At 45.5% G+C, this 26,796-nt stretch overlaps 5 protein-coding genes and 1 long non-coding RNA gene across 10 annotated transcripts; 5 read left to right on the forward strand and 1 right to left on the reverse strand.

Moving 5' to 3' along the window:
- The first annotated feature begins 5,465 nt into the window (after window positions 1-5,465).
- On the forward strand, window positions 5,466-9,498 carry LOC112892008 (DEAD-box ATP-dependent RNA helicase 30). Of its 4 annotated transcripts, none has more exons than XR_003228637.1 (10): window positions 5,468-5,679; window positions 5,765-6,189; window positions 6,281-6,460; window positions 6,545-6,706; window positions 6,791-6,945; window positions 7,035-7,127; window positions 7,221-7,306; window positions 7,398-7,766; window positions 8,467-9,084; window positions 9,184-9,498. XR_003228637.1 is itself a non-coding variant. In XM_025959054.1 (10 exons), the coding sequence occupies exons 1-10, from the start codon at window positions 5,624-5,626 to the stop codon at window positions 9,276-9,278; spliced, it is 1,713 nt and encodes a 570-aa protein (XP_025814839.1). In that variant the 5' UTR covers window positions 5,476-5,623; the 3' UTR covers window positions 9,279-9,498. The 4 variants fall into 4 exon arrangements, 1 of the variants encoding a protein (XP_025814839.1); XR_003228638.1 differs by having other exon boundaries at window positions 8,851-9,084; XM_025959054.1 differs by having other exon boundaries at window positions 5,476-5,679; window positions 7,398-7,624; window positions 8,851-9,084.
- A 251-nt stretch (window positions 9,499-9,749) lies between these two features.
- On the reverse strand, window positions 9,750-13,891 carry LOC112892009. 2 transcript variants are annotated; one of them, XR_003228642.1, is made up of 7 exons: window positions 13,547-13,891; window positions 12,640-12,707; window positions 12,458-12,558; window positions 11,754-12,384; window positions 11,625-11,669; window positions 10,454-10,827; window positions 9,750-10,182 (listed from the first exon to the last, which is right to left on the reverse strand). It is a non-coding gene; the product is annotated as an uncharacterized LOC112892009 (long non-coding RNA). The 2 variants fall into 2 exon arrangements; XR_003228640.1 differs by having other exon boundaries at window positions 9,750-10,827.
- A 704-nt stretch (window positions 13,892-14,595) lies between these two features.
- LOC112891703 (neuroguidin) lies at window positions 14,596-17,143 on the forward strand. Its single transcript, XM_025958631.1, has 6 exons — window positions 14,596-14,898; window positions 15,043-15,222; window positions 15,319-15,510; window positions 16,095-16,262; window positions 16,339-16,493; window positions 16,656-17,143. The coding sequence occupies exons 1-6, from the start codon at window positions 14,779-14,781 to the stop codon at window positions 16,798-16,800; spliced, it is 960 nt and encodes a 319-aa protein (XP_025814416.1). The 5' UTR covers window positions 14,596-14,778; the 3' UTR covers window positions 16,801-17,143.
- Window positions 17,144-18,011: 868 nt separating this feature from the next.
- LOC112895869 lies at window positions 18,012-18,606 on the forward strand. Its single transcript, XM_025963867.1, has one exon. It carries the CDS (start codon window positions 18,091-18,093, stop codon window positions 18,382-18,384), a length of 294 nt encoding a protein of 97 aa, XP_025819652.1. The 5' UTR covers window positions 18,012-18,090; the 3' UTR covers window positions 18,385-18,606.
- A 3,999-nt stretch (window positions 18,607-22,605) lies between these two features.
- Window positions 22,606-23,197, forward strand: LOC112894058. Its single transcript, XM_025961632.1, has one exon. The coding sequence runs from the start codon at window positions 22,687-22,689 to the stop codon at window positions 22,945-22,947; it is 261 nt and encodes an 86-aa protein (XP_025817417.1). The 5' UTR covers window positions 22,606-22,686; the 3' UTR covers window positions 22,948-23,197.
- A 1,718-nt stretch (window positions 23,198-24,915) lies between these two features.
- On the forward strand, window positions 24,916-25,582 carry LOC112893875 (probable zinc transporter protein DDB_G0282067). The gene has a single exon (XM_025961397.1). It carries the CDS (start codon window positions 24,918-24,920, stop codon window positions 25,380-25,382), a length of 465 nt encoding a protein of 154 aa, XP_025817182.1. The 5' UTR covers window positions 24,916-24,917; the 3' UTR covers window positions 25,383-25,582.
- The last annotated feature ends 1,214 nt before the right edge of the window (window positions 25,583-26,796 follow it).

A 26,796-nucleotide genomic window follows, 5' to 3' on the forward strand; every position in this document is an offset into this window, starting at 1 on the left:
GGGCAGCAACATGCTTGCGATTGGAGCGGGAGCGAGAGAGGAGTCGTCGCGCCACCGGTCGACCGTGATGGGGAAGATGCCCGGGAGGCGTCGAGAAGATGGCCGAGTGGCGGCCGGTCCCTCTGCCTTTTTTTCACCCTAGATTCAGAATCCGACAGCCAAGGTTTTGGACGCGATATGGCCCAACGAAATCGCGCAGGATTCGTGTGTAGAGATTCGAACACCTCCCAAGTCCCGACTTTTTTAAAAAAAAGGATAAAAAATATTAAATTCGGAAAAGGGGAGCCGGTTGGGAATAATTCAAAAATGCCGGCGGGCGGGAGGTCCCCTGAGGGCCTCTTGGCAAATAAGAAAGTTATCTTATTCGTGAAGAGATTCCTGCCCGTTGATCGGGCGGGAAACGTGGGGCCGAGGGGTATCCCGCCCGTTGGTCGGGCGGGAGGTCTCCCCGGCTATATAAGCCCCCACTTGCCCCAAAAATATCATTTTATTCAGCAAAAATCAGAAAAAAAAAGAAAGGGAGGAGAGGAAGAGAGAAGAGAAAGCGGCGAAGCCCTATTCACACGTCGATTTGGAGGTATATTCTCATTCTAGCCGTATAATTACTTGAAAATAAGTATAATCTAGAAAATATTTCTTAGATTAGTTATGTTTTGAATAGTTTTTAGTATAATTTATATTCTGAATAGTTTAGATTCTGGAAAATAGAATTTAGGAATCGCTGAAACATAGGGTCGTTGTGTATTAATATGTGGTATAACTAGTTTATTAATGATTGAAAGATATGTTTTCCGAGAAGGGTATTTTCAGTATATATTACGGAGAAGGAAATATGATTTATGGGCCGAATGGGGTAGATTTAAGTGAATTCAACTGTGCGGTCAGAGGAATTACCAGACCACACGAGAGGACATTTGAATCCCTATGCAACTGGTTAATGAGGGGATTAAGGTTTAATCAGGAGACATACACTGTGAGTGTTCAGTGCTCATAAATCGTACCACTCACGCTTTGATCTGGGAGCTGATGCCACTTGCAAGCAATGACGACTGGTTAACTTATCTGCAAAATGCAAGTCATTGGCAATGGCTGCTACTACTAGTCCTTGTCAGTGTGCACCAGAACCCTTTGATAAACATTGAAGCTGCTCCGGGGGATGAAAATATTGATGAAGAATTTGAGGAGGCAAACATTGAGGCAGGGTGGCACAGCAGCACCTCAATACGTGGCTGATGAGGGCGAGAATATACCCTTTATTGTTGAACAGCTGCAAGACGAAGAACGTGAATTGGATGAAGCAATAAATGCCGATTCATCTGATGATGACGATGATGTGCCTGAAGAATGGGTAAGCAGCGACTTCAGTCATCTTGTCGTAGATGACGGATCTAGCGTGCTTTCGGATTGCAGGGAGAATGAAATTGTCCGGGGTGTGAGGTACCACTCAATTGAAGAGGTCAAGGAAGCTGTTAAGTGCTAGTCTATCTATCTTATGCGAGAGTTTAAAACAGTCGAGTGCAAATCTCGTAAGTACGACGTGGTACGTGTGAAGGAGGGGTGTCCGTGGCGGGTGCATGCTTATAAGGGTAAATGGAAAGATTATTGGGAATGCTCAATTGTCACTCAGCACACATATCATTTGCCGGGAGGTGCAGAAGACCCATCGCAACCTTACATCGCAATACATCGCAAATGAGATGTACGGGATGATAGTAGAGAACATATCATATAAACCAAAGTCTATTATCAGGTATATTCAGGAAAAGTACAAGTATACCATCTCGTTGTAGGATTAAGAACACCGACTAGAGGGGGGGTGAATAGGCGGTTTAGAACTAAAATCAACAACACTAGAGAAATTTAATTAGTAACAAAAGAAAGCCCTATGTCATGCTACTACTATGTCTAGAAAGGTTTGCAACCTAGGGTGACAAAATACAATTCAAGCTCTAGTAAAGTAAATTTCTCAAAATAACAACAATTAAAGAGAGCTAGAGAAATAACCAAGCTTGACACACAAATTTATCCCGTAGTGTCGATGACTTGCCGGTCACCCCTAATCCACGTTGAGGTGGATTCCAAGAATCAACCGCTTCTCTATCAAGAACCTCTTGATCTTGAGCCGGCTAGAAACAAGGAACCACCCCACACCTCGATTTCACTATAGTTGCTCTTCACCACTCCGGTGAGGTGAGCACAAAACCTCTCACAACCGAAATCGGGGCTTCTCAACAGTCTCCTTCAAGAAGCTCCACGAAATCACCTTCTCCAAGCCGTCTAGGGAGCGGCAACTCCCAAGAGTAACAAGCCAATAATCCTTGCTTGAAGATTCTCTAGTGCCACAAAGCTCAAACTCTTGATGCAATGCACTAGAAAGCATTCTCACTCTCAAAAATGCAAATCCTTAGCAAGTGTGTGAGAGAGAGGGATGTCTTAGCTCTAGAGGGTCAAGACTGCAGTCCAAATGGCTAAAAGAACGACCCAAAGGCCGGGCATTGGGTATATATAGACATCCCATCAAAAACTAGCGTTACAGTCTTTTCTGCGAGATCGCGGACCGTCCGGTTTAAAAAACCGGACCGTCCGCCGTTATAAACCAGAGAGCCAGAGAGCATTTAATGCGTGTCAGAACTAGCCGTTACAGCCCTGGCGGACCGTCCGCTCCCAACCAGCGGACCGTCCGCAGTTAAGAGTTCCACAACTCCAGAGGCATGAGAGTCTCTGGAACAAACTTGAAATTAGCCAGCGGACCGTCCGCCACCAAAGGGCGGACCGTCCGCCGTTCATCCTAGAAGAACAAGCAGAGACAACAATGTTTCTGGATCAAGTTAACAGAGAGCCTGCGGACCGTTCGCGCCACATCCGCGGACCGTCCGCGGGCCACACAATTCAGACAGACCAGAGAACATCCTTTCTGGAACGAAAAAGAGTTAGAGTGGCGGACCGTCCGCCCAGGAGAGCCGGACCGTCCGCCAGCCACAAGATATTTCCACTAAGCCTTCTGAAACGGTAGCGGACCGTCCGCACCCGAGGGGCGGACCGTCCGCGCTTGAGCAGTCAGCACTCAAATATGTTCTTTTCAAAACCCGGCAAAGCGTAGTTAGCCCTCATGCATGCACTTAGATATTTTGAGCAAAATGGCACTAGAGACCTGTCAAGCACGAGTACATGACCCCTCTTGATAGTACGGCTATCTATCCAACAAATCCGGTCACTTATCATCCACTAAACACCTTGTGACCGGTAAAATTCAAAAGACCCTATTTTATACCTTTGCCTTGAGCCCAAACTTTTCTCATCGTCTCCAAAAATCCACACGTTCGCAAATAACTCTCATTCATCCGTGGATCAACCTATACTCATTTTCTCAAGAAGAATTGTTAATCCACAAACCGTTATCATTAATTACCAAAACACGAATTAGGGGCCTAGATGCTTTCACTCGTACAGCAAGACGTGAAGTGCAAAACATATCGGTGCAAACTTTTTCAGGCATTTTAAGAACAAGCACCTTATGGATATGTTCAAGAGGCTATGCAAGGAAACAAATCAACAAAAATTTTACAAGCAGTGGCAGAAACTTGATGAACTGACCGGGAAGAAAAGAAGCGAGGACACATCAAAAAACAGAACTGCACAGGATGAAGCAGAGGCTTTATGTCCTTTGCCAACAGATACTGCACGTACTCGCAGAAGGTCTGGGTCAGTGGTGAAAACTTTTTCTGAATGGATTGAGAATGAGCCGAAAGAGAAGTGGACGTTACTTTACGATACCGATGGTGCAAGGTACGACATAATGACCACCAACTTCGTCGAGGTTTACAATTGGGTGCTACGTGGTGTTCGTGAGCTTCCACTGGTTGCAATTGTGGAATTCATCGTCCGGTGGTGTACCGATTACTTTAGAGATCGGTTCACTAAAAATCAGGCATTCGTGCAAGATCCTGACAGATATTTTAGGAAAATGATGACAGAATATATGACTAAGAAGGCAGCTAGCGCCCGGCTACACCATGTACGGCAATGTGGTACACAGGAGCTCAAGTTTGAGGTATCTCCTAAAGACAGAGCGCGACGTGGCATGAGACGTCAAACTCCTGTAAAGGAGTGCATTCTCAAGTTTGATGGAACTTGTTGTTACTCATGCATGAGGCCAAAGTTGCTGCACGTACCGTATTCTCATGTAATGGCTGCTTGTGCGGATATTCGACATCCTATCGATATATATGTTTCCCGTTACTTTAGAAAGGAGACAATTGCCAGCACCTGGTGGTATGAGATCTATGGGTTCCGTTTGGTTGGATCGTTCACTGAGACAGCGAATCCTGTTATATATATTCCAGACCCAAGATCAGCACGGGTTAAGAGAGGGCGCCGTCAGACACGGCGTATTCGTAATGATATGGATGAGTCAGAGCTCCATCCGAGAATACAACGCTGCAGTGCATGTAATCAGATTGGACACACATATAAACGTTGTGCAAACAATGACGCTGGCCCTAGTTCTGCTGAAGCTGGCCCAACAGGTGATGCTACAGGATGGAAGACCTCCGGTTACATCAAGGAGTGGGAGACGTCGCCGATCGAGTGCTACTACGTCATCAGGCATCATTTAGTTGTAATTTTATTTGAACGTTGTTTGCTCATGTGTAATATTTGCCGCGTTGAGTTTGTATCAGATCTGGATGTGTATTTGTATCGTACTATCCTAATATTTGGATTCTACGTTGCAAAACATTATCATTTAACCATCTTCGTACGAGTTTTAGATACCGTAATCTTCTTCATAAAATTGAATTAAAATTTTATATGCATACATAAGAGTATGGCGAATAAATCTTGTATTTGAAAAAAGTCTGAATTTCAAATAGTTTGTGAAACATAAATTTCAAGAAAATATAACAAAAATCATAAGCAGTGGCACCTCCCGCCCACTGGCCGGGCGGGATGCCTCTCGCCAACTAGCCGGGCGGGAGGCCTGCCTCAGGAGGCCGCGTTGAGTTCGTGAAGAGGCCCTCGGGAGGGGTCTCGAAATTTTTTGGGACCTCCCGCCCGCTGGGTGGGCGGGGGGTCCCCGGCCCCACGCCTCCCCCCGATTAACGGGCGGGAGGTACCCATTTTCCGAATTTTTCCTATCCGGCTCCCTTTTTCGAATTTTATTTTTTATGCCCTTTTTAAAAAAACCTCCCCAAGTCCAACGTTCCAAACGGGCCTGGTTTCTCATCCGCAAGGCCCTTGTCACTATAGCCCAATAAGGCCTACCAGTAAAATAGGAGCCCATGGGAAGCCCTTCATGGGCTAGGCAGGGGGTAGATAGGCGCGTGCGCGGCCTGTTCTCTCAGCTGGCCCGTCGCCTTCGCCGACTTGCGTGAAGGACCGGGCTTCCTTCTTGGACCGACAGACCCTGGGAATCTGACGCGTGGGTCACACGAACCGACCCCCGTCCGTCCCGCACGCCACCAAGGCGACCCAACAAAAAGCATCCCACCGCGTCTCCGCCCGCCGCCACCAGCAGATCCATCCCCTCCCCTCACCTTTACCCTCGAGCTCGGCGGCGACCTCGCCCTGCTCGGCCCGTCCCGCCAAGCTCCTTGCCCCTCCGGCCAAGCCCGTGCCCGGCGCCATGAACCCCTACGACCTCCGCTTCGCCGACCCCTCGTCGTACCACGACAGGCGCAGGTACGCGAACCCTGATCCCAGCTTCTCCGATCTGATTTGAATTCTGACCCGACTCTGACTCGATCAATTTGGTTCGTTTGTGCAGCGACCTGGCCGTGGCTCCTATGGTCGCTCCGCCGGTCCCCATGCCGGCGGCGAACACTTACGCCGCGGCGTATCCGCCCGTGCCGGCGGCCTCCGCTGGCGGCGATTACCCGCGCTACGGGCAGGGCGGCAGAGGCCGTGGTGGAGGCGGCAGAGGCGGTGGAGGCGGCTATGGAGGTGGCGGTGGAGGCGGCTATGGTGGCGGCAGAGGAGGGCGCGGCAGGGACGGGCTTGACACGCTCGCCCTGCCAAAGCCTGACTTCCGGAGCCTGATACCGTTTGAGAAGAACTTCTACGTGGAGTCTCCCTCCGTGCAGGCTATGTCGGATGCGGAGGTGGCGCAGTACCGCCGCCTACGGGATATCACCGTCGAGGGCCGGGATGTGCCCAAGCCTGTCCGATACTTCCAGGAAGCCAACTTCCCAGGTTTACCCTAACTCTAGTCTTGTCTGCCCGTCTGTTAAGACTAATTTAATATCTAACATTTTTTATATTACTGCTTCGATGCCTTCAACAGATTACTGCATGCAAGCAATTGCCAAGTCTGGGTTTGTGGAGCCCACACCTATTCAATCTCAAGGTTGGCCTATGGCTCTGAAGGGTAGGGACCTGATTGGTATCGCTCAAACAGGCTCAGGGAAAACATTATCTTATCTGCTACCTGGTTTGGTTCATGTTGGCGCCCAGCCTCGGCTAGGTTTGTGTTCTATTAACTTTTGGTTTGCTTTCTATGCGCCTTTTTGACTGTCCATTCGCTTACTCATGACTGTAATGGCTGTAGAGCAAGGTGATGGCCCGATTGTATTAATCCTCGCCCCAACAAGAGAACTTGCTGTTCAAATACAGGAAGAATCCACAAAATTTGGATCATATTCAAGAACTAGAAGCACATGTGTATATGGTGGTGCACCTAAGGGTCCACAAATACGTGACCTTAGAAGAGGTATATGCACACTTCCTACCGACTTGAATTCTTCTAGGTGAATATTATTTTTTAAAAGCTAAAGCATGGTATCTGTACTTTCAGGAGTGGAAATTGTCATTGCAACTCCTGGGCGGTTGATTGATTTGCTGGAAGCTGGTCACACAAACCTACGTAGAGTGACATACCTTGTGCTGGATGAGGCAGACCGGATGTTAGATATGGGTTTTGAGCCTCAAATTCGAAAAATTGTTGCACAGGTATTGTTTCCTTGAAAATGCAGAATGCTTATCACTAATAGTTGTCTAGCCAATCTCTAATGTTTGTTCCATACTTATGCTATCTGTAGATCCGGCCAGACAGGCAAACCCTGTATTGGAGTGCCACGTGGCCTAGAGAAGTTGAAGCCTTAGCTAGACAGTTTCTGCAAAATCCTTACAAGGTGTGAAATGTTCCTGTTGATTTTGTTATTTTCTGGTTTACTATATTGATTTTGACAGACCTTTCATTAACATTGGCTTACACTGCAATGTAGGTAACCATAGGATCACCTGACCTTAAAGCTAATCATTCCATACAACAAATTGTTGAAGTTATTTCAGATCATGAGAAGTACCCGAGGTACGTATGGTTGGCATTATGGTACTATATCTTCTATATTATAGATTACAAATTGACACAATGTGAGTTGGTTGTCACTTCTTTCCCACAGACTCAGTAAGCTCTTGTCTGATTTAATGGATGGGAGCCGTATCTTGATATTTTTCCAAACGAAAAAGGACTGTGATAAGATCACCAGGCAACTTAGAATGGATGGGTGGCCAGCATTATCTATACATGGTGATAAAGCTCAAGCTGAAAGGGACTATGTTCTTGCAGAGTTTAAGAGCGGCAAGAGTCCCATAATGGCTGCCACAGATGTAGCAGCACGTGGTCTTGGTATGATTATTTATTTGAATATTAGGATTAGGTACTAGTTCCGAGTGCTCAAGGATAAGTCGGAGGGCTGGTCAGCTGTGTTTGGTTGAGTGAACTGAACTTGTGGATTGGTGGTGTATACCAAGGTGCCATCATGTCAAAGGTAGATCATCTTTACCCATGGTTTACCTCACTTGAGCCTAAGCATTGGCAGTGTTACCCAGGCACTTCAGATTTCAGATGATGGTAACTTTCCTTTTCTTGGTTGGCCCTAAAAAAAGCAGAAACATGTTTCTTTGAAAAAAAAACAGAAACCTGATAGATCTTGTAGGGAGCCTTTACTTTTTGTTAAAATGGATAACATGAAAAAGGAATGTGCAAGCGTACATGCATTTGGCACTGAACTTGATTCATTCCTTCATCACTGAGCATTTAGGTTTAATGTAATGCTGGTGCTTGTTTGTCCAAAATTCTACTCTTCTTATTGACCCCTTCTTGCCATATTCTTCTGTAAGGCATGGTGAACAATCACATTACCTTAATGGATTTCTTTATAGAATTGGTGAGAGCAATATTAGTTCTGCACATGTATGGCAGAATTTTATGAATGAATTTTGTTTGTGTAATAATGGTATATTAAATTCAAATAAAAATACTTGCACAACCTTCGCAAGTAGCACGTTTAGATTTCAATGTGACAACTAAATATGTTTAGAAGCTTGTTCTGTTTTTTGGTCAAGTGCCTCATCATCGGTATCACTGCCAAGTGCGAACTGGTCAAAAGGTGGTTTACAAGAGTAATCAGCGTTTCTTTTCAATGGATTCCCATAGTGACCTCTGATGCAGCACCTTAATCATTACAGCCTATGTTGGACTGGCATGCTTGACAGATTTTGTTTGGGTTATACGGTCTTGCGGATATTGGATGCTGCTACCTTATTGAATAAATGGTTACCCAGGCATGCCAGTTGCAGTATTCAACATTTTCTAATAAAGGCTGAGAGGTTAATCACCATCAATTCCACATCCAGCAGCGATTGATGCCCGGTTCAGTTTTTCAGCTCCTTCGACTTGTGTTTTAGAAATTGGAAGTGCAGCACTGTGGATTTTCTTTTTGGTGCTTGTCTAAACCATGTACTGCCTTCTATGGAGATCGACAATGTTGATGTTCCAGTGTGGTCCAGCGTGGTTTTCAGGACAACACATCAATCTTGATTAAGTACTGATAACATTTGTTAATTTTGCAGATGTGAAGGACATAAAATGTGTGATAAATTATGATTTTCCAACAACTCTTGAAGATTATATTCACAGGATAGGTCGAACTGGCCGTGCTGGTGCCAGTGGAACTGCATTTACTTTTTTCACACATGCAAATGCGAAGTTCTCAAGGAATCTAGTCAAGATTTTGCGGGAAGCTGGCCAAGTCGTGAATCCTGCACTAGAATCCATGTCCAAATCTGCAAGTTCGATGGGAGGAGGTGGCTAGTTTCTAAGTTTTTTTTCTTTGGTTTCTGCATTGATGCATGTTCCAGGTTCATCCCTGTCTTCTCCTATTAACTTGTGAGTTTTGTTTTCAGGCAATTTCCGGTCGAGGGGCAGAGGTGGGTTTGGTAACCGGGGTCATATCTCTGGATCAAATACCTTTCCGTTAGGAGGAAGAAGGGCATACTAATGGGTGCGATGGAACCATGGGACTTCTATTGTATACTACTAGGCATTAAATGCATTCTTTGGGAAATTTCAGAGAAATACCCTCAACTACTAGGACATCAAAGTCATTTGCTTCTGTTACTGGAGTTATGAAGCTTCTGATCATATGAAAGACCAACTTTTATCAACTTCTTACCATTTCCATTTAAATCAAATTTCTCCTGGAGAACTGTTTTACCGTAGTCCGTTTGGTCTTTCAAAGTCTGGTGTGTACTGTACTTCAACCTGTGTCGAGTATTTGTAGTAGTACTGGATTTACTGATGCAAAGCTATCTATTTAATTTTCCCGTCATATTGGTTGATGTTTGCCTAATTTTAAACTGGCAAAGCGACCAGCTCAGGAGCGAGTGTATACTGAAGTTGCCATTGATGCTGGTTATTGCCAACAATTTCCTAGTCATCCTATTTCTTGGTTTCTTTTTATGACTACTAAGGTGCACGTGTTTAAAAAATATTGAATAAATGTTTTATGTTTATAATAGAGTGCACGTGCATGCGCACCTGTTTAAAAGAAATCACATTCACAAGAAATTCGTTAACCATCAAATTAAGGTCTTTTAAGCCAACTTTCATGAACAAAGATCTAGTGCGTATGGCCTATGGCCAGATCTCCTGCCATCTCTGTTAACTTGAAGCCACTGGAGACATTTAGAAAAATAGCCTATAGTGCAAACACAAAGTGCAGTTTTATTTCTGAACAAAACCAATGTGGCAAATAGCAAGGTTTAGTAAAATATAGTAACAATTCAGCCACTGTCATGTCAGAATACTCCCTTATTACTACATTTAGTATCTGTTTCAATTCACCAAACATCTAGAAACCAAAAAGCACTGTCCTACTTGTTTCACAAGAACCTGCAAGAAATCTGTAATGCAGATATACAGGCATGTATTAAAAAACCGATATATTATACCTGCAAGGATAATGAAATGATAAAACAGACACAAGATCCTCAAGACCATTGTTAAAGACCAGAAACTATATAATTAGCTGAAGACTCCCCAGTTGCAGGAAAACCAGAAGAATGAAGCACATAATCACTTCACATATATTAGTCATCAAATTATAAGTGGGACTCGTGTGCATAAAAGATTTATACCAATTATGCAATTCGATATGTACAGAACTAAGCTCACCTCTTTCTTACTTCTTCTGAGCTCTTTCAACATAACCACTGCTGAGATCCAATCAAAACAAGTTAGGACAAATTTATTTGCAGGTGCCAACTATCAGTGGAACAAAAGCTGGGTGACTGACGGTCCATCTAATTTGTTTCAGAGTTAGTCATATTTTTTTTTTGTTGCTAATGAGTCACACCAGGGGCAAAGTAATAATTGGATCAGTAAAAACAGTAATGAATCATGGAAGTTAAGGATTTAAAAAATGACAAAGGATTCATCCGGCTGCTGCTACATCTAATCTGCCACCGGACAGCCACTTGATCCCCTCTGCAAAGGCTAGTGGGACCACCTTGTCTCCTCTCAATGCTGACAAAAATAATTTTAGAACCCTGGGTAAATATGAAAAAAAAGATAAACTAATTAGTAGATTATAGACAAAAATAAACATCACTGCTCCATCATTTGTTACCACACATTCAACCCAAATCTCTGAACCATACACACCTATATAATGATGGCTACTGTGCTGAAAAAACAGGGAACCGGTATGTTGTCCATGACCATGAGCATATAAAGAGAGACCATTCTAGAACGAGTTCTTGGTACTGAAAAAACACATTTCTCTCTCAGTCAACTACAGCAGTTCGCCTTCTTAATACCAGTTGGATACTTGGATGCCAAGAAAACCAAGTCATCACAAATGCAGACATACATATATGATGAAACTACAGTAAAAATATGTAATAGAAATTATCAGGGTACCAAATTATATGGTGATCCTTAATACCAAAAGTACCTCCCCATATCATACCGACCATTGTTAAACCAATCTCTGTAATGAAGTAAAATGCCTAATCCATATGTATATGTGCCATTTCTTTTTTTTTGAAATATATGCCATATGTATACATGCGAACCTAATGGCAATATTCAAGAAGGAAAATAAACTTCATATGTAACCATCTCTGATGTATTAAGAAGGAAAAGTATAGTGCATACACAACTTCTAACAGATGGCAATATTCGAGATCATGAGCATAAAAAAGAAAGCAAGGTATTTCCTATTTTATTCAACATGATATGCCTGGAGAGGGACTTTAAAAGATTTCAAGATAAAACAGAGCATCGTAAGAATGAACAGCAGCTTAAACAAATATGGTTAACCATAAGATAACACGCTGCCAACCTTTGATCTCATTCGTTGATCATGATCTTTGATATCCTTCAATTCCTAACAAAATAATGCAAAGCCAACATGTCAAGACTCTAAAAAATGATGTGTTTAAATGAAAATTTATATCAAGTATCACCTTACCTTTCCTAACCTATCACTAAGCTGATGGTAATTGGTTTCTTTTTCTTGACATGATTTAGCAACCTCCTCTAAAAATGCAACTTTACCACGTAACGTTGATAATTCTTCCTATACAATGGGCAACGTTTAAGAGGAGAATTTTGAAACAAAAAGGAAAATACATGGGTTTTTCTGGTATAGTCTATTCACAAGCATACCAAAGTGATATGGCATCAGTAAAATAGCACATCAAAGTGACATGGCATCAGTAAAATAGCATCCCAAAGTGACATGGCATCAGTAAAATATTTCATTAAGGTCGCTTATGCTTTCTGACCAGAATAGAATTTAGCAGAACTGGATGTCAATAAACAAGGGAATGCTGCAAGCCTGCAAGATCAACTTCAGGAGAACCATGCTATAAACACAAATCTTAATTGCCAAAAAAAGGAATTCAACTTCGGCTATATCCTATATGAACATAGGTTAAACCAATCTTGTCAACAACAACAAAGTAATTTATATTTTGCTTCAAGCTATATAAGAAATGATCAGGTGTTTCAGGGTTCAGGTTTGACCAGACTTGCTGACTTACGGGTCTAAAACAAGATCTCCAGCTTCCTGAAGGATCACAGCTCCAGCAGCAACATCCCTGAGGAAAATTGGCAATTTGAGATGCACAGGCAGATGATATAAGCTGCTGCTATTAATTTGGATAACCATACCAGGGGCCACCAAATCCCATCTCGTAACACAAATCAAGCCTACCAAAGGCAACCCCGAACATGTTTAACACCAAGGAGCCACACATCTGTATGGATCGAATCTGAAAAACAGAAAACAAAACCCAGTTAAGAATGTTGACATGCTGTATTCGATGCACCTGATGCTACTTTACATGGTTTACCTTGTATAGTAGCTTGTTGATTCTATTGGTTGATCATCCAGAATGTTCTTATCTCTTTTGGTTCCAACCTGATCAATCAGTATATTATTAGTTCAATATTTCCATTAAGTTCTCTGAGTAAGAGGCTCTGGGATGTAAATTGCCATCCAGTGTTCTGAAGATGTAAGAATGCCAGGTGACAAAATAAAAGGAGCATACAACAATTAACTTTCTTCAATGATGCTCATGCCCTATCCATGTTTGAACTTGGCCAGTTGGCCCTCTAAAGTAACTTTATGGAAGGATGTTCGACCAGAAGAAATTAAGGAAACAAATGCAGGTTATTTGTTCAGTTATTAGAGTTTTAGACGGTACTTCCTGTTCATTTTGTAGATGTAACTTTTCTTTTCAAATTACATTATTCTGATAAAATCGTGAAAACTTAAAGAGGATAAGCAGCAATATAGTTTCTACATATCAATTTATCATTCTCAAGTCAAACAAACTTGAAGAGTGTGTAAACTGCATGGTATAAGTTGCCTACCACAGAAGAGCCTTCACTAACTCATCTTGAGATTGCTACGAATGAAATGAACATATTCAAATAAGGAGAGTCAGTTGGAGGAAAACAGTATACAAGCATTGCAATGGCCAATATGTTGCTTACATTGATTGACACCAAATCTGGATATACATCTGATTGGAAAGCCATTCAGAAAAGCACCTTTTCCACGAATCGCAGTGAAAAGCTAAATGGATCAAGCAGCATGAGTCCTTGCGGCTGCCTCCACGCCCCCCGCCCCTCCGCCCTCGCCGGCGGGCGCCGCGGCTTCGTACGAAGCATGGACGAAGGGGTCGGTGCGTGGGCAGATAGAGCAGCGGCCGCACGCCGCTGAGATGCAATTGGCTAGGAGAGTCGAGAACGAACCTCTCCTGCTCGAAGGCGATTAAGGGGAGGGGCGCGCCTTGACTTCATGTTCTGCGCGGCGGCGGCGGCGGCGGCGGCCACGACTCCGTGGGGGCAGGACGCCGTGGACGGAAGGCATCAAGACGGGCTGTTGCCACCGCTGCATCTGCCATGGAAAGGGAGGGAGGGGGTCGCCACCTCGCTGGGCTAGGCTGGGAGCGGCAGTGCGGATGGATGGGGAGGGAAATGGAGCGGCGGCGCTGCATCTGCAGAAGGAAAGAGATGGGATCGAGTCATCGAGGAGCCGTGATTTTTGCGAGAATGGGAAAGATGAACGCGGGTACGCGCGGGCGGGTAAGCAATAGCGCGCGGTGTCAAAATATTCTGGATTTTGGCGGAACCATTTTAGAACATCAGTTATTGGGCCTGTTTGTTTGGCATGCGGAATCGCCGCGCAGCGAATTGGCGGCCTCCAGAATCGTGATTGCGACCGCGTTTTCTGATTTTCGATTTTACGTGCAAAGGAGGCCGGCCAAATGAAGCAACGGCGGAGGAAATCGAAGTAAGCGCGGACCGTTTGGCGCGATTAATTTCGATTCTCGATTTTTCTCACCCAAAAACCGATTATAATCGTATCCAAACAGGCCCATAGTCCTGCATCCTGCCGTGCCGATCCCCGGGCTGCCAAGCAGGTCCATCGAGAGGGGTAACTTTCTTTCACGCCGGTAGAACGTGTATTCAATTATTTTGGATTTTTATATTATAGATAGATAGATTCGATGAGCTTTTAGCTCTAAACCCGTTACCGATCTGGCTTCGATGGAACTGCCAGGATTTCCTAGTTGATAGAATTGACAGCTTCTCAAAATCAACATGGTTCTGCCGAAAGTAGCCGGAAAACTTGGAAGTTGGGACCCCACACTCTCAAAAAAAATGAAGAAAAATATGTCCAATTTCTGGGTCAAAAAGGCCCAAATCTGTGTCCAATAGAGAAGCCGGACTCGTCGGCCCAACATCGCGGCCTGCTAGGTCGCCCCGCTCGCTGCCCTACCCAGTCACCGTCGCACCCTCCCTAAACCCCAAGCGCCGCCTCCGCCCATTCGCCAGTCGCCACCGCCACCGCAACGAGGCCCCGTGCCGTCGCCTGCTCGCTCCGGTCTCCGCCACGCTCTGCACCGTCGGTCACGCTCTTCCCCTGACATAGCCGTGTCGCGTGCCGCCTCCTGTTTCTCCGACAAGAGTTGCTCCCCGCCATGGCGGCCGCATCAGCCGCCGCCGAAGCCAACGACGCGCCGAAGCTGCTCGCCGCCCTCAAGGAGATGAAGGACGGATTGGACCTCGTTAGGGGCAAGGTCGAGGCCATCACCCGGAAGGTGATCTACCCATGTCTTCCCCTAACAAGATTCCCTTCCCTCTCCCAATTTTTCCAACCGCCGGAATTGGGTACGATGGGAGAATGAATTCCGGTTCGCCATCCTGCTGGCTTTGAGTCAATTTTTCTTCTCTGGTGTCGATAGGTTAAGGAGAATCAGTTGCCGACGGCCAACGGGATCGGGTACCTAGAGGCGAAGAACCACCTGCTCCTTGGTTACTGCCAGGACATCGTCTACTACCTTCTCCGTAAGGCCAAGGGGCTCTCGGTGGATGCACACCCTGTCGTCCGGAGTCTTGTCGAGATCAGGCTCTTTCTAGAGAAGGTTTGGGCTCGTGCCTTTGATGTTGATTGTTCATTCGCCTGCCTCGATATAGTTGGTTAATTATGTGATGGCGTTCTGTTGAATTTGGTGCGGTAGATTCGTCCTATTGACAAGAAGGCAGAGTACCAAATCCAGAAGCTCACCAATGCTGCTGATGGTGCAACTGCTCGAGAGAAGGCAGGGAATGCAGAGGTGAAGGGGAAGGGTGAGCATTCTGATGAGGAAGACCTGCTGAAGTATAGGCCAAACCCAGATATGATGGATACAAAGTCTGCTCCTGATGGGCAGGTGATGTTATTCCCTTGCTTACTGATACACCTATTATTCTTACATTTGCTAAAGAGATGTCATATGTTTTCTTTTGTGCATGCGCAAACCACCTACATGAATGTTGCTTTGTGGAAGATATAATAATTGAATTGTGTGCACTCATGGATTAGCCCAAATATCTAAGGCCCATGTCATTCATGTGGAGACGAAATGATCCCATCTTTTCTGCTACTGTAGTATGTCCTTTGTAATATAGTTGTCGGTTGTCACTGGTAATATTGAATCAACATCCTTTTTTTAAGGAAAAATGACTGTCATCCCTACAGTACTGAATTTGATTGCAACATTAAGCTTCTTGACCCTTTAGAAGTTCACTTTTTATGTGGCGCTTTATGTATATATTTTACATCAGCATGGTTGAGATGTGTGAATGTGTGATTGCCCTGTTTTTTTAAGTTTGGATATCGATATTCTGCTTAATTGCTGAATGCCAATTTTTCATTAACTATGTCATTTTTTCCCCTATTTGCTGGATATCTCAGTTAATGTGGCATATTTGCTTTATGCAGCTCATTCTGTTCTGACGTATTGCTTGATTTCAGGATAATGATGGTGTTTACCGTCCTCCGAAGTTTATGCCTGCTATCATGGATGATGAAGATAAGCGTCGAAAGCAAGATTCAAGGAGAGATAAAGCAATAGCACGAATGGCAAAGGAAAATCCTTATATTAAAGAGATGATCGATGATACTGCTGGCCGGCCTGAGGAGGTTTGCTATACATCTATTAGCAACTTGTCTTGCATGCCATCTATTTTCATGCTAAATAATCTTCTACATTTTACAGTGGAAGGAAACAGTGGGTGATGAAAGCAGGGAATTCGTGAAGTACATGCGGCAGAGAGAGGAGCAAGAGAAACAGGAAGAGGAACTGTTCACTCGTGCACCAGTAACCAAACGTGATAAGCAGATTGAGAAGCGGATCAGGAGACAACTTCATGGGTATGTTCAAATTTCAATATTTTAGAGTTCATACGGTTGATCTTGTGCTGCTGTTTATTTCCTGCATACATACATAATTGGCTTTGGGATTTTCAGTTTGGTTTCTTAGCCACTTTACACAACCAACTGTTGTCTGATTCTGCCAACTGATTCTGCCAACAGGTTAGGAGGCCTAGCAGATGGTTTTGACCTTGGAATGAACATGCTGTTTGACGGAGACAAAGAAGATGATGGTGGTTCAAGCAAGTCGCGTGGAAAACGAAAGAAGCATCTGAAAAGCAGCAGCAAGAAGAGGAAGAAGCATTAGTCTTGACACACTGATAACCCTTTGTGCTCAACTGGTTTTAGGAAGATGACGGCTCAAGCAAGCCAAATGGCAAGAGTTGAGCAGGAGAAAATAGCAAGGAAACAGGTAGAGAAGATCAGGAGAGTATTAATTCTCGAACAGAGAATATGATCTGAACCAATGAAACAGTATCAATTATATGTATCATATATGGCTTCTACATGTTTTAGAGGCACAAATTTGTGCATCTTTCCTAGGGATATGCAAGTATTGATGTCACTCGGTTATTTGGTTGACCCAAATCTCATCCAAATGATCTAATCCAACTTTCAAAGATAGAAAAGTGGGAAGGAAATGATTTAAATGAATGCCTAGAACTACCCATCTGGTATCGGCTTGCATCCATAAGATGACTGGTATATGCTTACGAACTGTTTCTCACGGTTTCTGTTTTCATTTGAATTTTGTAACCTTGTGGATGCCCACAATATGTGAGAATCTCAATTGCTGTATGCCGCCCTTCACCAGATTCTTGAGAAGCATTTGTGTAAAACCAGCAAGTGAGGTTCGTCAGGCATGGTTGCTGGATACTGGAAAGGGACCTGAAGGCGGAACCAGGCCGGCGGCGGCGTACATTGCATCACTTCTTGGAACCTTAGGACGTTATCACATCTTGAACGGAGGGTGAAACGCGACGCTGGACGAGACGCAAGGGTATATTCCCATTGGCTAAATGATAAGTATATTCTAACCTGACCCGTCGCTTCTACGGAAGGCGACCTTCGAACATAAGCACTTTGCTTGGTAACTACAGGTCTGCGTTGAATTTAGTGTTTTTACCACTGAGTTGAGTCTATTGTTTTACAAATAAGCAGCTACGGGGCAGCAAATGTTTGCTGGATTACAAGTGCTCCTATACACATGTTTTGAACCAGCTATTTCCTCATCCTATAAGTATCCTAGCTAATAATGAGAATACAATTAAACAGCGTATCAACATGACAAAATCGCAATTAAAAAAGGGCCCTAGCCATCCAAAGAGTATCTACTAGGCCAATACAGTCCCAATACTTCTAGATCAATGCCCAAAAGACCAAGAAAGCACACATGCATCTTTCTCCCTCATGAACACATTATTCCTACTCGCAAAAAAAAATGAACACATTATTCCTCACTCCACCCATGCAGTTCAGCACTTCAATTTCTTCGCTATAAAAGCGCACCCAGCCCTAGTATCCAGCACACAAATCTCACGCAATTCACAAACACTTGTAAGCACAGGCACTGCACGCAGGTAGACCAACCATCACCATGGCTCACTACCAGGAGGTGGACTACTGCTCCGAGGAGGTGAGGTCGGTGGCCAGCCCGGCCGGCTTCGGCCGCCACGGCGGCGTCCAGCAGCACGTCGTCAGGGAGAAGTTCGAGGAGGTCGACAGGGCGTCACGCACCGGCAGCCACGGCCGCCACCACCACCACGGCCACCACGCCCACGGCGGCTCCGGCCACTTCGTGGTGCGCGAGACCAAGGTCGAGGAGGAGGTCGACACCTGCACCGGCGAGTTCCACGAGCGCAAGGAGACCTTCGTCGTCAGGTCCGACTGATCAGCTTCACGACGATGCACGTATCTGGCCGGGGTTGGACCGGAGGCACGTATCGCATACGTATGTGCGTGTTCTCCGGTTGTATGATGTACAAGTTTGTGTGCAAGGTCTACCGTATCCGCGTACTTTGCTGTCGTGCGTATACACCGTACCCAGTCTCTGTACGTACTACCAAAATAAGCTCGTGACCTGAATAAAGCTTCTCCGTACGAAGTACATGTATGATGTGTTGCTGCATCGACCCAACTATCTCCAAAGTGAACATGCGATTTCGACCGGGCAGAGTTTGGGATCCTCAATCCAAGGCTCGCCGGTGATGAGGGAACAACAGGGGTTACGGCGAGGGTCACGGATTGATCGGCGAGTCGGCGTGACACGAGAGGTCCGCGGCACATAGACGAGGCAGGTGGTGGCGAGGTAGACCGGAGACGCCGTAGCCCGTGAGCGCCTCCGAAGCCAGGTCGCCCATGCACCGCCGTCTTCCGGAACGAAGCGCTTCGTCGTCTCCCTCTTGCCGTGCCGATTCTCTTCGTCACCGGGAAGGGGAAAACAGGTGGTGTATTTCGACCTTAATCAGCTCAAAAAAAGGGGGGAAACAGAAGCATCCTGAAACAAAGCTATAGCCTACGAGAGGGCAGCACCCAGTCAGAAGAGAATACGCTCAGAACTGATTAGTCAACTGATCGTCTTCCTCATTCAGTATGAATCAAGTCGAATTCGATCTCTGCACCTGGGTCTGGCAGGGGCTGGGGGATCCCCCAATACCAGGCCTCGCCAGCGGCGAGGGAAACGGGGACCCTCCTTCCCGATAGACACCAAGTCGCGCACCGCGCTCTGCCGGAACGGGATCCCTCCCTTCCGCCGCGTCGTTTCTCTTCTCCACAAGGTGGTAGGAGACCGACGAGTGTCCACGACGACCAGGCAGCTGTCGCCGGACGGGAGGGGAGCCATTAGCGACCGGGAAGAATGCGAAGGATGCCGGCGGCAAAGAAGCGCTATTGTGTAAATTTTAAGTCAAAATAGGGGGGTTTACGAAAATATTTGGATCGCGATTAATAATCGCGATCCGACTCAGGAGGGTTTATGAAAGTATTGTGTAGGCATTTTTATAAAAAAAAACCCCTAGTTGTGAAGGGATTTTATGATACAACGCCTCGACCTCACCACGGCTCGAATCCCTGCCAGCTGCCGGCGCGGGTCGAGCTCGAGCAGGTCTCCGCGGAAGTCCCCTCCATCGCCGCTTTCCTCCTCCCATCCCTCTTCCGTTCGACTTCCCCGGTGTAGCAGCCCAGTTGGCCCCGCGTGGAGGACTGGAGGTTGAGGATGACGACGACGTCTTCGGGCAGCTCCTGGTTTGAGGCCGCTGTCATCGACTTCGTGCTCGCGCGCGGCTGCCGGCGGCCGCTGCTGCCAAGCCTGCTCCGCGCAAGTCAAGGGGCAGCTCTCGGCCCCTTGGTGTCAAGCGCTGCGTGCGTACTGGGGGCACCACCCTGCCGTGCTTATCTGCAAGCTCTGCGTCGCCGGCGGATTAGAGCTTCTTCTCTGGTGGTGTCACCAGCGGAAGCGAGACCTCATGATGCTCCTCATCCTCCCTCGAATTTCTTCTGAAAATAAGAAACAGGGGCAGCTTCCAAATTGGCATACTGAATTTTGCTATCAAACTGACAACGTCGGTTATCTGTTCTCAAATTGAGAACATCAGTACACAAGCTTTTCAAATTGATGTGAGAAGTCGTTTCAAAAAAAAAATCGTTTCAAAAAAAAATTTGATGTGAGAATTGAGATTGTTACTAAACAATATTGAATGTCAATCACTTAAGTGTTGTGAATTGTGAGTGTTGTAAACTGAGATTACTTACTGTTGGCAATTTGAGATCATGTAACTAATGTTGTCAAGAGAGGATATCACTGATGAAACCAAAGAAGAAATGTTCTTTGAAAGTCTTTGTTTGGATGCATAGACTTATACTGAAGCGACATCAACAAACTGAGGCAATTACAATATTCGCAATCACAAATTGACACAATAATCACAACCTCAATTTGACAAAGATCTTAATCCATATTGAACCACAATCTGAATTCACATCAATTTGCAATCTCAAATCAACATTCAGTCAGGGTACAAGTTATATTATCTTAAGCAGATCAAAAGAAGAAGAAAAAGGAGTTGGTCTAAATAGAGCCACAGCCTACAACAGAAAATCAATGATCATCACAATGTACACTTCACAACTGAACATCTTCCTCATCCAAGCACCACTTTGATTGCACCATGGCACCAGGCCATGTTCGTAAACTGAAACAAAAACAAAAACAACCCCATATGAACTCAAACTGTAGATAATTGTCTGGACCTTTCTGTTTGGTACTGGTGCAGGCTTCAGTTGATGCTCCAGCTTCAAAGGCATCAACATTCAGCACTCAGTTTGCAATTTATAGCCTAAAATCACTGCATTTTTTTAAAAAAAACAAATACCAATCTGACATGAGAAACTAGCAAGGGAAGTGCCAATCAGAGCTCATCTCAAAATCCTCTTGCATTGGTACTTTGATAGGCCTGATTAAATTGTGAAACTTATCACTTGACAAGTAGGTAGGAATATATAATTGCGTTGCGTTTCAGCCCTTCAATCGCATGTTCAGGCTAGTGTTATTTTGGTTAACTGTGCAAATAAAGTTGTAAATAGAAGGCGCGTGTTGTAACATAATGTTGATTATCCAGATACCCTTATCATCTAAGAGCATATGCAAATATTTTCTCCTGGTTTTGCAGTCTGCACCTGTCAGTTCATATTCCCCTCTGATAGTAGTTTAATACAACAGATCAGTTCAGCCTCTGCTGTCATAAACGAACAGATTGGGTTAGTAGATAGCAATTCCATGCATATTACACATGAATGATGGATCATGAATTCAGGATTAACCAAATTCAAATAAACAACCTTGCAGTAAAAAGAAGAAAAATGACCAGTGGAATAAAGTTGCAGCAAATTCATTTGAACCAGCACCACAATGATTAAAGCACTAATGCTGCTTGATGTTTTCTATAAAACTCAATATAACTCCTGTGAACAGCAAAAGTATGGATCTCGGTTGTTTGCCCAGCTAGCCTCAGCTTCCTCATTCAACTATTGTCAACCTTTTTGTCATTTTTACTTATTGTTATGAACACAATTAATTATAGCTCATTCTTCTGTCAACTTTTTGTTTCATTTGTAAATCCTTTTTCCCTTCAGAAAGGCATAAGTATATATTGGGAGATTTTAGTTCAATGTTTCTGGTCGAATAAAATATCTTTTCTACAATATAGACGTGACCAACACATAACCAAGGGATACCGATTAATTCTGAGGGAGTAACACGTGTACCACTTAGTTTTCCAAACACATTTTTACAGAACTGTAGTAAACATGTCCGCACACCTTAGGAATGAATAAAGTAATTGCGATTCTATTTCACCTACAAGCAGCCACGCGCTGTCCGGTGCTAAGGTGGCTTGCGGTCTCCATCTCTGGTGAAATGAAACGCGGTGCAGGCCGAGACGCAAGTATATATTCCAAACTGCCAACTGATAAACATATTCTTACCTGACCGGTGACCGACATTTTTGATGAGCCGAACCTTTTGCTCGTTAATTTCATATCCTTTTGCTTTTCTTTAATGGAATTGGAACCCACGGTTTACTTTTTTTGAAACGAAGGAACCCACGGTTTACGAACAAGCAGCTGATTTAAATGGATGCCCTGCGTACCTATGTCTACATATGTTGTTGTTTTTTCTCTTATTTTTCATAATATATATTTTTCTTTTCTGATCTTCCACACTTGCACCACCCACCCAGTGTCTAGATTAGCTATTTTCTCTCTTTTTCGGAACACAGTACAAATATAGACGCTCACATGTGCGCACAGCACAATCGAATTGCATATGTTATATCCTAATTAGAAAAAATTGAACTTCATATTATCATGTAAAATTGCAATTTAATAATTGTCTAGCCACCCTAGCATGTACTAGCATCCACTTTGCTAGTACAGTCCAATTCCAAGCACTTCTAGATGGATGGTAAAAAGCCAAGAAAGCACACAATAATCAATAAAGCGATTGCACACAGGAATCTTTCTCCCCCCATGTGAACCGGTTATTCCACATTCCACTCATGCGCTTCCTCGCTATAAGCCTATAAAAGCGCACGCCCAACCCTAGCATCCTGCACACGAGTCATCTCATACAATTCCTAAGCACTTCACTAGTAGGCACTGCACACAAACAGCCCGCAAGCTCCAAGCTTCACCAGCAATGGCTCACTACCAGGAGGTGGACTACTGCTGCTCGGAGGAGGTGAGGTCGATGGCCAGCCCGGCCGGCTTCGGCCGCCACGGCGGCGTCCAGCAGCACGTCGTCAAGGAGAAGTTCGAGGAGGTCGACAAGGTCTCGCGCACCGGCGGACACGGCCCCGGCCACTTCGAGGCGCGCGAGAGCAAGTTCGAGGAGGACATCAACACCGGCACCGGCGAGTTCCACGAGCGCAAGGAGAACTTCGCCGTCAGGGTCGAATGAGAGATGACCGGCTTCACGCCGGCTCCATCGACGATCGCATATCTCCGGACCTGAGGCCCGTACGTGTCACGTATATATGTGCGTACGTGTGCTCCCCACGTGTCTGATAGTAGTATAAATACAGTGTGTACGGCCGGGTATGTATTTCTGTGTGTACGTGCACACGCAGCCTGTGTACGAACTACGAAAATAAGCTTGTGACCTAAATAAATAAAGCTTCCCCGTAAAGGCACGCAGTTTGTGATGTGAATCGGACCGTCTACATACATTGGTATGTACTGTACTCCTATATACTAAGATTATACCGTACATGTGGCGCATTTTTCACCAGGCATGGCACCTGGCCTGTACCTGTACGTTTGCGCATCCTTGCTTGAACATGCTTTGTGTTCCAGAGTATCATCAGATGAGTGTCCATGGTGACAACACTGAAATTCATGGGAAGATCTCTACCTAGCAAAATGTTGTTGTGCTAGCTCATGATCTAAATGCTTGAAGGATTGAAGCACGAAACTCAAATAACACTCAAAAGGGGGAAAAGAAGAACACGTTTTTCTGCAGGTGATGAACAATTGTTCTTTTTACAGTGATCGCCTAATATAACTGAACATGAATGTTGCTAAATCATTGAAGCCTTGAGTCAGAGTGTTCAGGCCAGCAGTATTCTTTTGGTTAATTGTGAAAATTGAGACGTTTATAGATGATGTAGGTTTTAACATGTTGTTTATAGAAATTATCTCATCATCTGATGAGAGTCTGACCACACATGCAGAGAAATGTGCAAATTTCTATTTGTATCCTTTCAGACTCTCTCTTTTTCTTTCTTTCTCAGATACACATGAGGGGATGCATATCGTTGTGAGCATAGCATGATAGAACAGGTTATGCTTTTTTAAACCAACAGAATATAGGTTAGTAAATAGCAATTTCATGCATATTATGAATGGACGATGGGTCAAGAATTGTGGATTAACCAAAGCCAAATAGACAACATGCCTTGCAGTTTCTTTATTTCTTGTTGTTTGTGTTGCTGCTGTTGTTCTTGTAGTTGTGTCAAGTCTGGAAAGGCTTCAGTCGTCTGGGAATTTGGAGTTGTTTGTATTTCTTTAAAATTCTTCTTCTAATAAAAATTACGACAAATCTTTTGCCGTTCCCTTTAGAAAAAAACAACAACATGCCTTGCAGTAAAAAAAAAATAACAATTAAACAACCATTGGACAAAAGTTGCAGCAGAGTCGCTTGAATCTGAAATATATTGATTAAAGTACCAATTATGCTTCCTGATAAAAGCAAAATATAATTCTCGTACACAAAAACTATGGATTTCGTTAGTTTGCCAGCTGGCCTCACAGGCTCACAGCTCCCTCATTCAGTTTATGTCCTTTTTTTAGTTTCTACTTGTCATGAACAGAATTATAATTGGTTCTTATGTTAATTTGTTTTCTTTTGTCTTGTTGTGTCCTTGTTCCTCATACAAAATATTAAGACTGGGATTTTTTTTCATTTAGTGATTGCTTCTGGCCCAATGATATCTATTCTTGTACAATATAACAAGTGTAAACCGGTCATCATCAGGATGCGTATCGATCATTTGCACAAAAAAAGAAAACCCCTCTTCCCCTTGCCTTGGACATATCTTGATATCTGCCTACCATCCAAGCCCTTTTGTTATTCCATTTACACTCTGCTTCAATCCACACAGCTAGCTTCTTCAAGCTTTTTATCTCATTCAGAAAAATTCCTCGGCATCGGTCTGTGTAAAAATTCGCCTCGAGTTTTCTTCCATCTTCGATCCGAACGTGCAGGTGGCACTGCTCGGCAGAAAGCAGTGAGCGCGCACGTATCTTTCAGAACAAGTTCCCTGCTCCACTCATGCATGCACCACGTCCGATCCTTTGCCACAGCATTCCTTCCACAGTTCCATCTCAATCATGCATCTGCTTGCACACTATAAAATCCCGGCCCAGTCCATGTATCCTGCATCCATCGATCAGGTCTCAGCATTGCAGATCGAACAGACCAGCAGTGCTGAACACACAAACTTGGCTGCTATTCACTGCAACTCAGGTGGCACCGCCGCCATGGCGTACTACTCGGAGTCGGGCTACTGCTCGGAGGACGTGAGGAGGCCGTACGCCGAGCCGGGGCACTACCACGGCGAGGGCGGCGAGCGCTACGCCGTCCGCAAGGAGTACGAGGAGATCGACGAGGTGGCGCGCGCCGGCAGGGGCCACTACGGCCACGGCCACCTCGGTCGCAGCGGCAGCCACCACCACGCCGGCCATGCTGGGCACGAGGGGTCGTGCCATGGGCACCTCGGCGGCGAATACCGCGAGCAGCACCACCTGCACGGCCACGGCCACGGCGGGCGACACTACGACGCGTGCGAGAGCAGGCGCTACGACTCGGGCACCGGCCATCAGTACTACGCTTGAGGCTTGAGCTGGGATCGGACGGCCGAGGTGAACGGTCACGGTCATCGTCATGTCAGGGCTCCTACCATCCTGAGTCCTGAGTCCTGACAGGGAGCTACTAGCTGCTGGTACTCCGTCTTATTATGTATACGAGAATAAGACCGTGATGATGAATAAAGGTTTTGCGTGCTTCCAGGGCGGGCACGCCCTGTGTTTTTAAACATTACTGTTTGATTGATCTCTACGGCTTTGGAGGTTGAGAAGAACAAAAAATGAGTTCGAAACCGTCGCCATGGAGGCGATCCCTGAAGCTATGCTTGAGCTCGCCTACGGGCGCGCGCAGAGGTCGCCATGGAACCAGCCCCGCGCCGCCTCCGGAGGCCGAGCGAGGATGAGACATTTTAACGAACAGGTACAGGACACGCCGCCGCCGCGCCACCTTTGCTCCAACTCCAAGCCGGCCAAGCGATCCTGCCCATCCCCCTCTTCTTCAGTCTCGGCGGATCACCATTCACCAGGGCCGCCTCTGGCATCCGAGCCCGAGGAAGGCGCCGGGTCGCCATAGGTCCAATCTGAGCCACACAAGCTCGATCGGACGAGTCATAATCACCTAAGGGGTGGACACGGTGGGTGGTCGGTATCTCAATTCTCAAACAACGTCACCCCCGCCCCGCGCCACCCCCCCCCCCCCCCCCCCCCAACAACAAAAAACACCCCCCGGGTTCGCGTAGAACGCCGCCTCCGGCTTGACGCTGCGGCTCGCCGGAGCGCCACCGCCGCCTGTCTGGCCATCCTCTCCCTCTTCTAGTCTTCTAGCTTCCTCCTGGATGCCTCGCTTCGCTTCCTGCGCCATCTCGCATCTGGCGACGCACTCGCGCTCTCTCAGCCATGGCTCGTCGTTCGGTGATTTCTGCTGTGAAGGCCCGGACGGCCGGACTGGCTGCTGAGCATGGCAGACATGGCGCGACCCTAAGCTTGTAGAGCTTGCAGCGATCGCTCACGAAGCATAACCATGGTAAAAGTTGGAAAAACCTTCCTTTCAAAAAATAAAGTTGGAAAATCATACTCGAGATATCCGGCTAGAGAGCGACCAATCCGTTCTTCCTCTTCAGCATGCGAGGGAATCATTTCGGGTCCTCCTCCATGCCCAATATTTGCCCCGGTCAGTGCCAGGGAAGCAGCTCCGATCCGTGGTTCTACCAATGAGTGTCAGGAGCAGCAGTTTTTCCTGTTTGCACAAGCTTTAATTTATGCGTATTGAAAATCACAGATATTCTGCATGATATCTTAACAATTCAGTACTGACAGACTGTGAATTCCTAATCGTCTCTTTTATCTATCATTTTCCACTTTCTGTATCTTTAGCTTTCTCCTGGAAACAGCAGCAATACTCAAATGAGTCGCCACTTTCAGGTGCTGGGATGAAATAAGAGCT

This window comes from Panicum hallii, chromosome 5 (genome assembly GCF_002211085.1).
Source record: "Panicum hallii strain FIL2 chromosome 5, PHallii_v3.1, whole genome shotgun sequence".
Taxonomy (NCBI): Eukaryota; Viridiplantae; Streptophyta; class Magnoliopsida; order Poales; family Poaceae; genus Panicum; species Panicum hallii.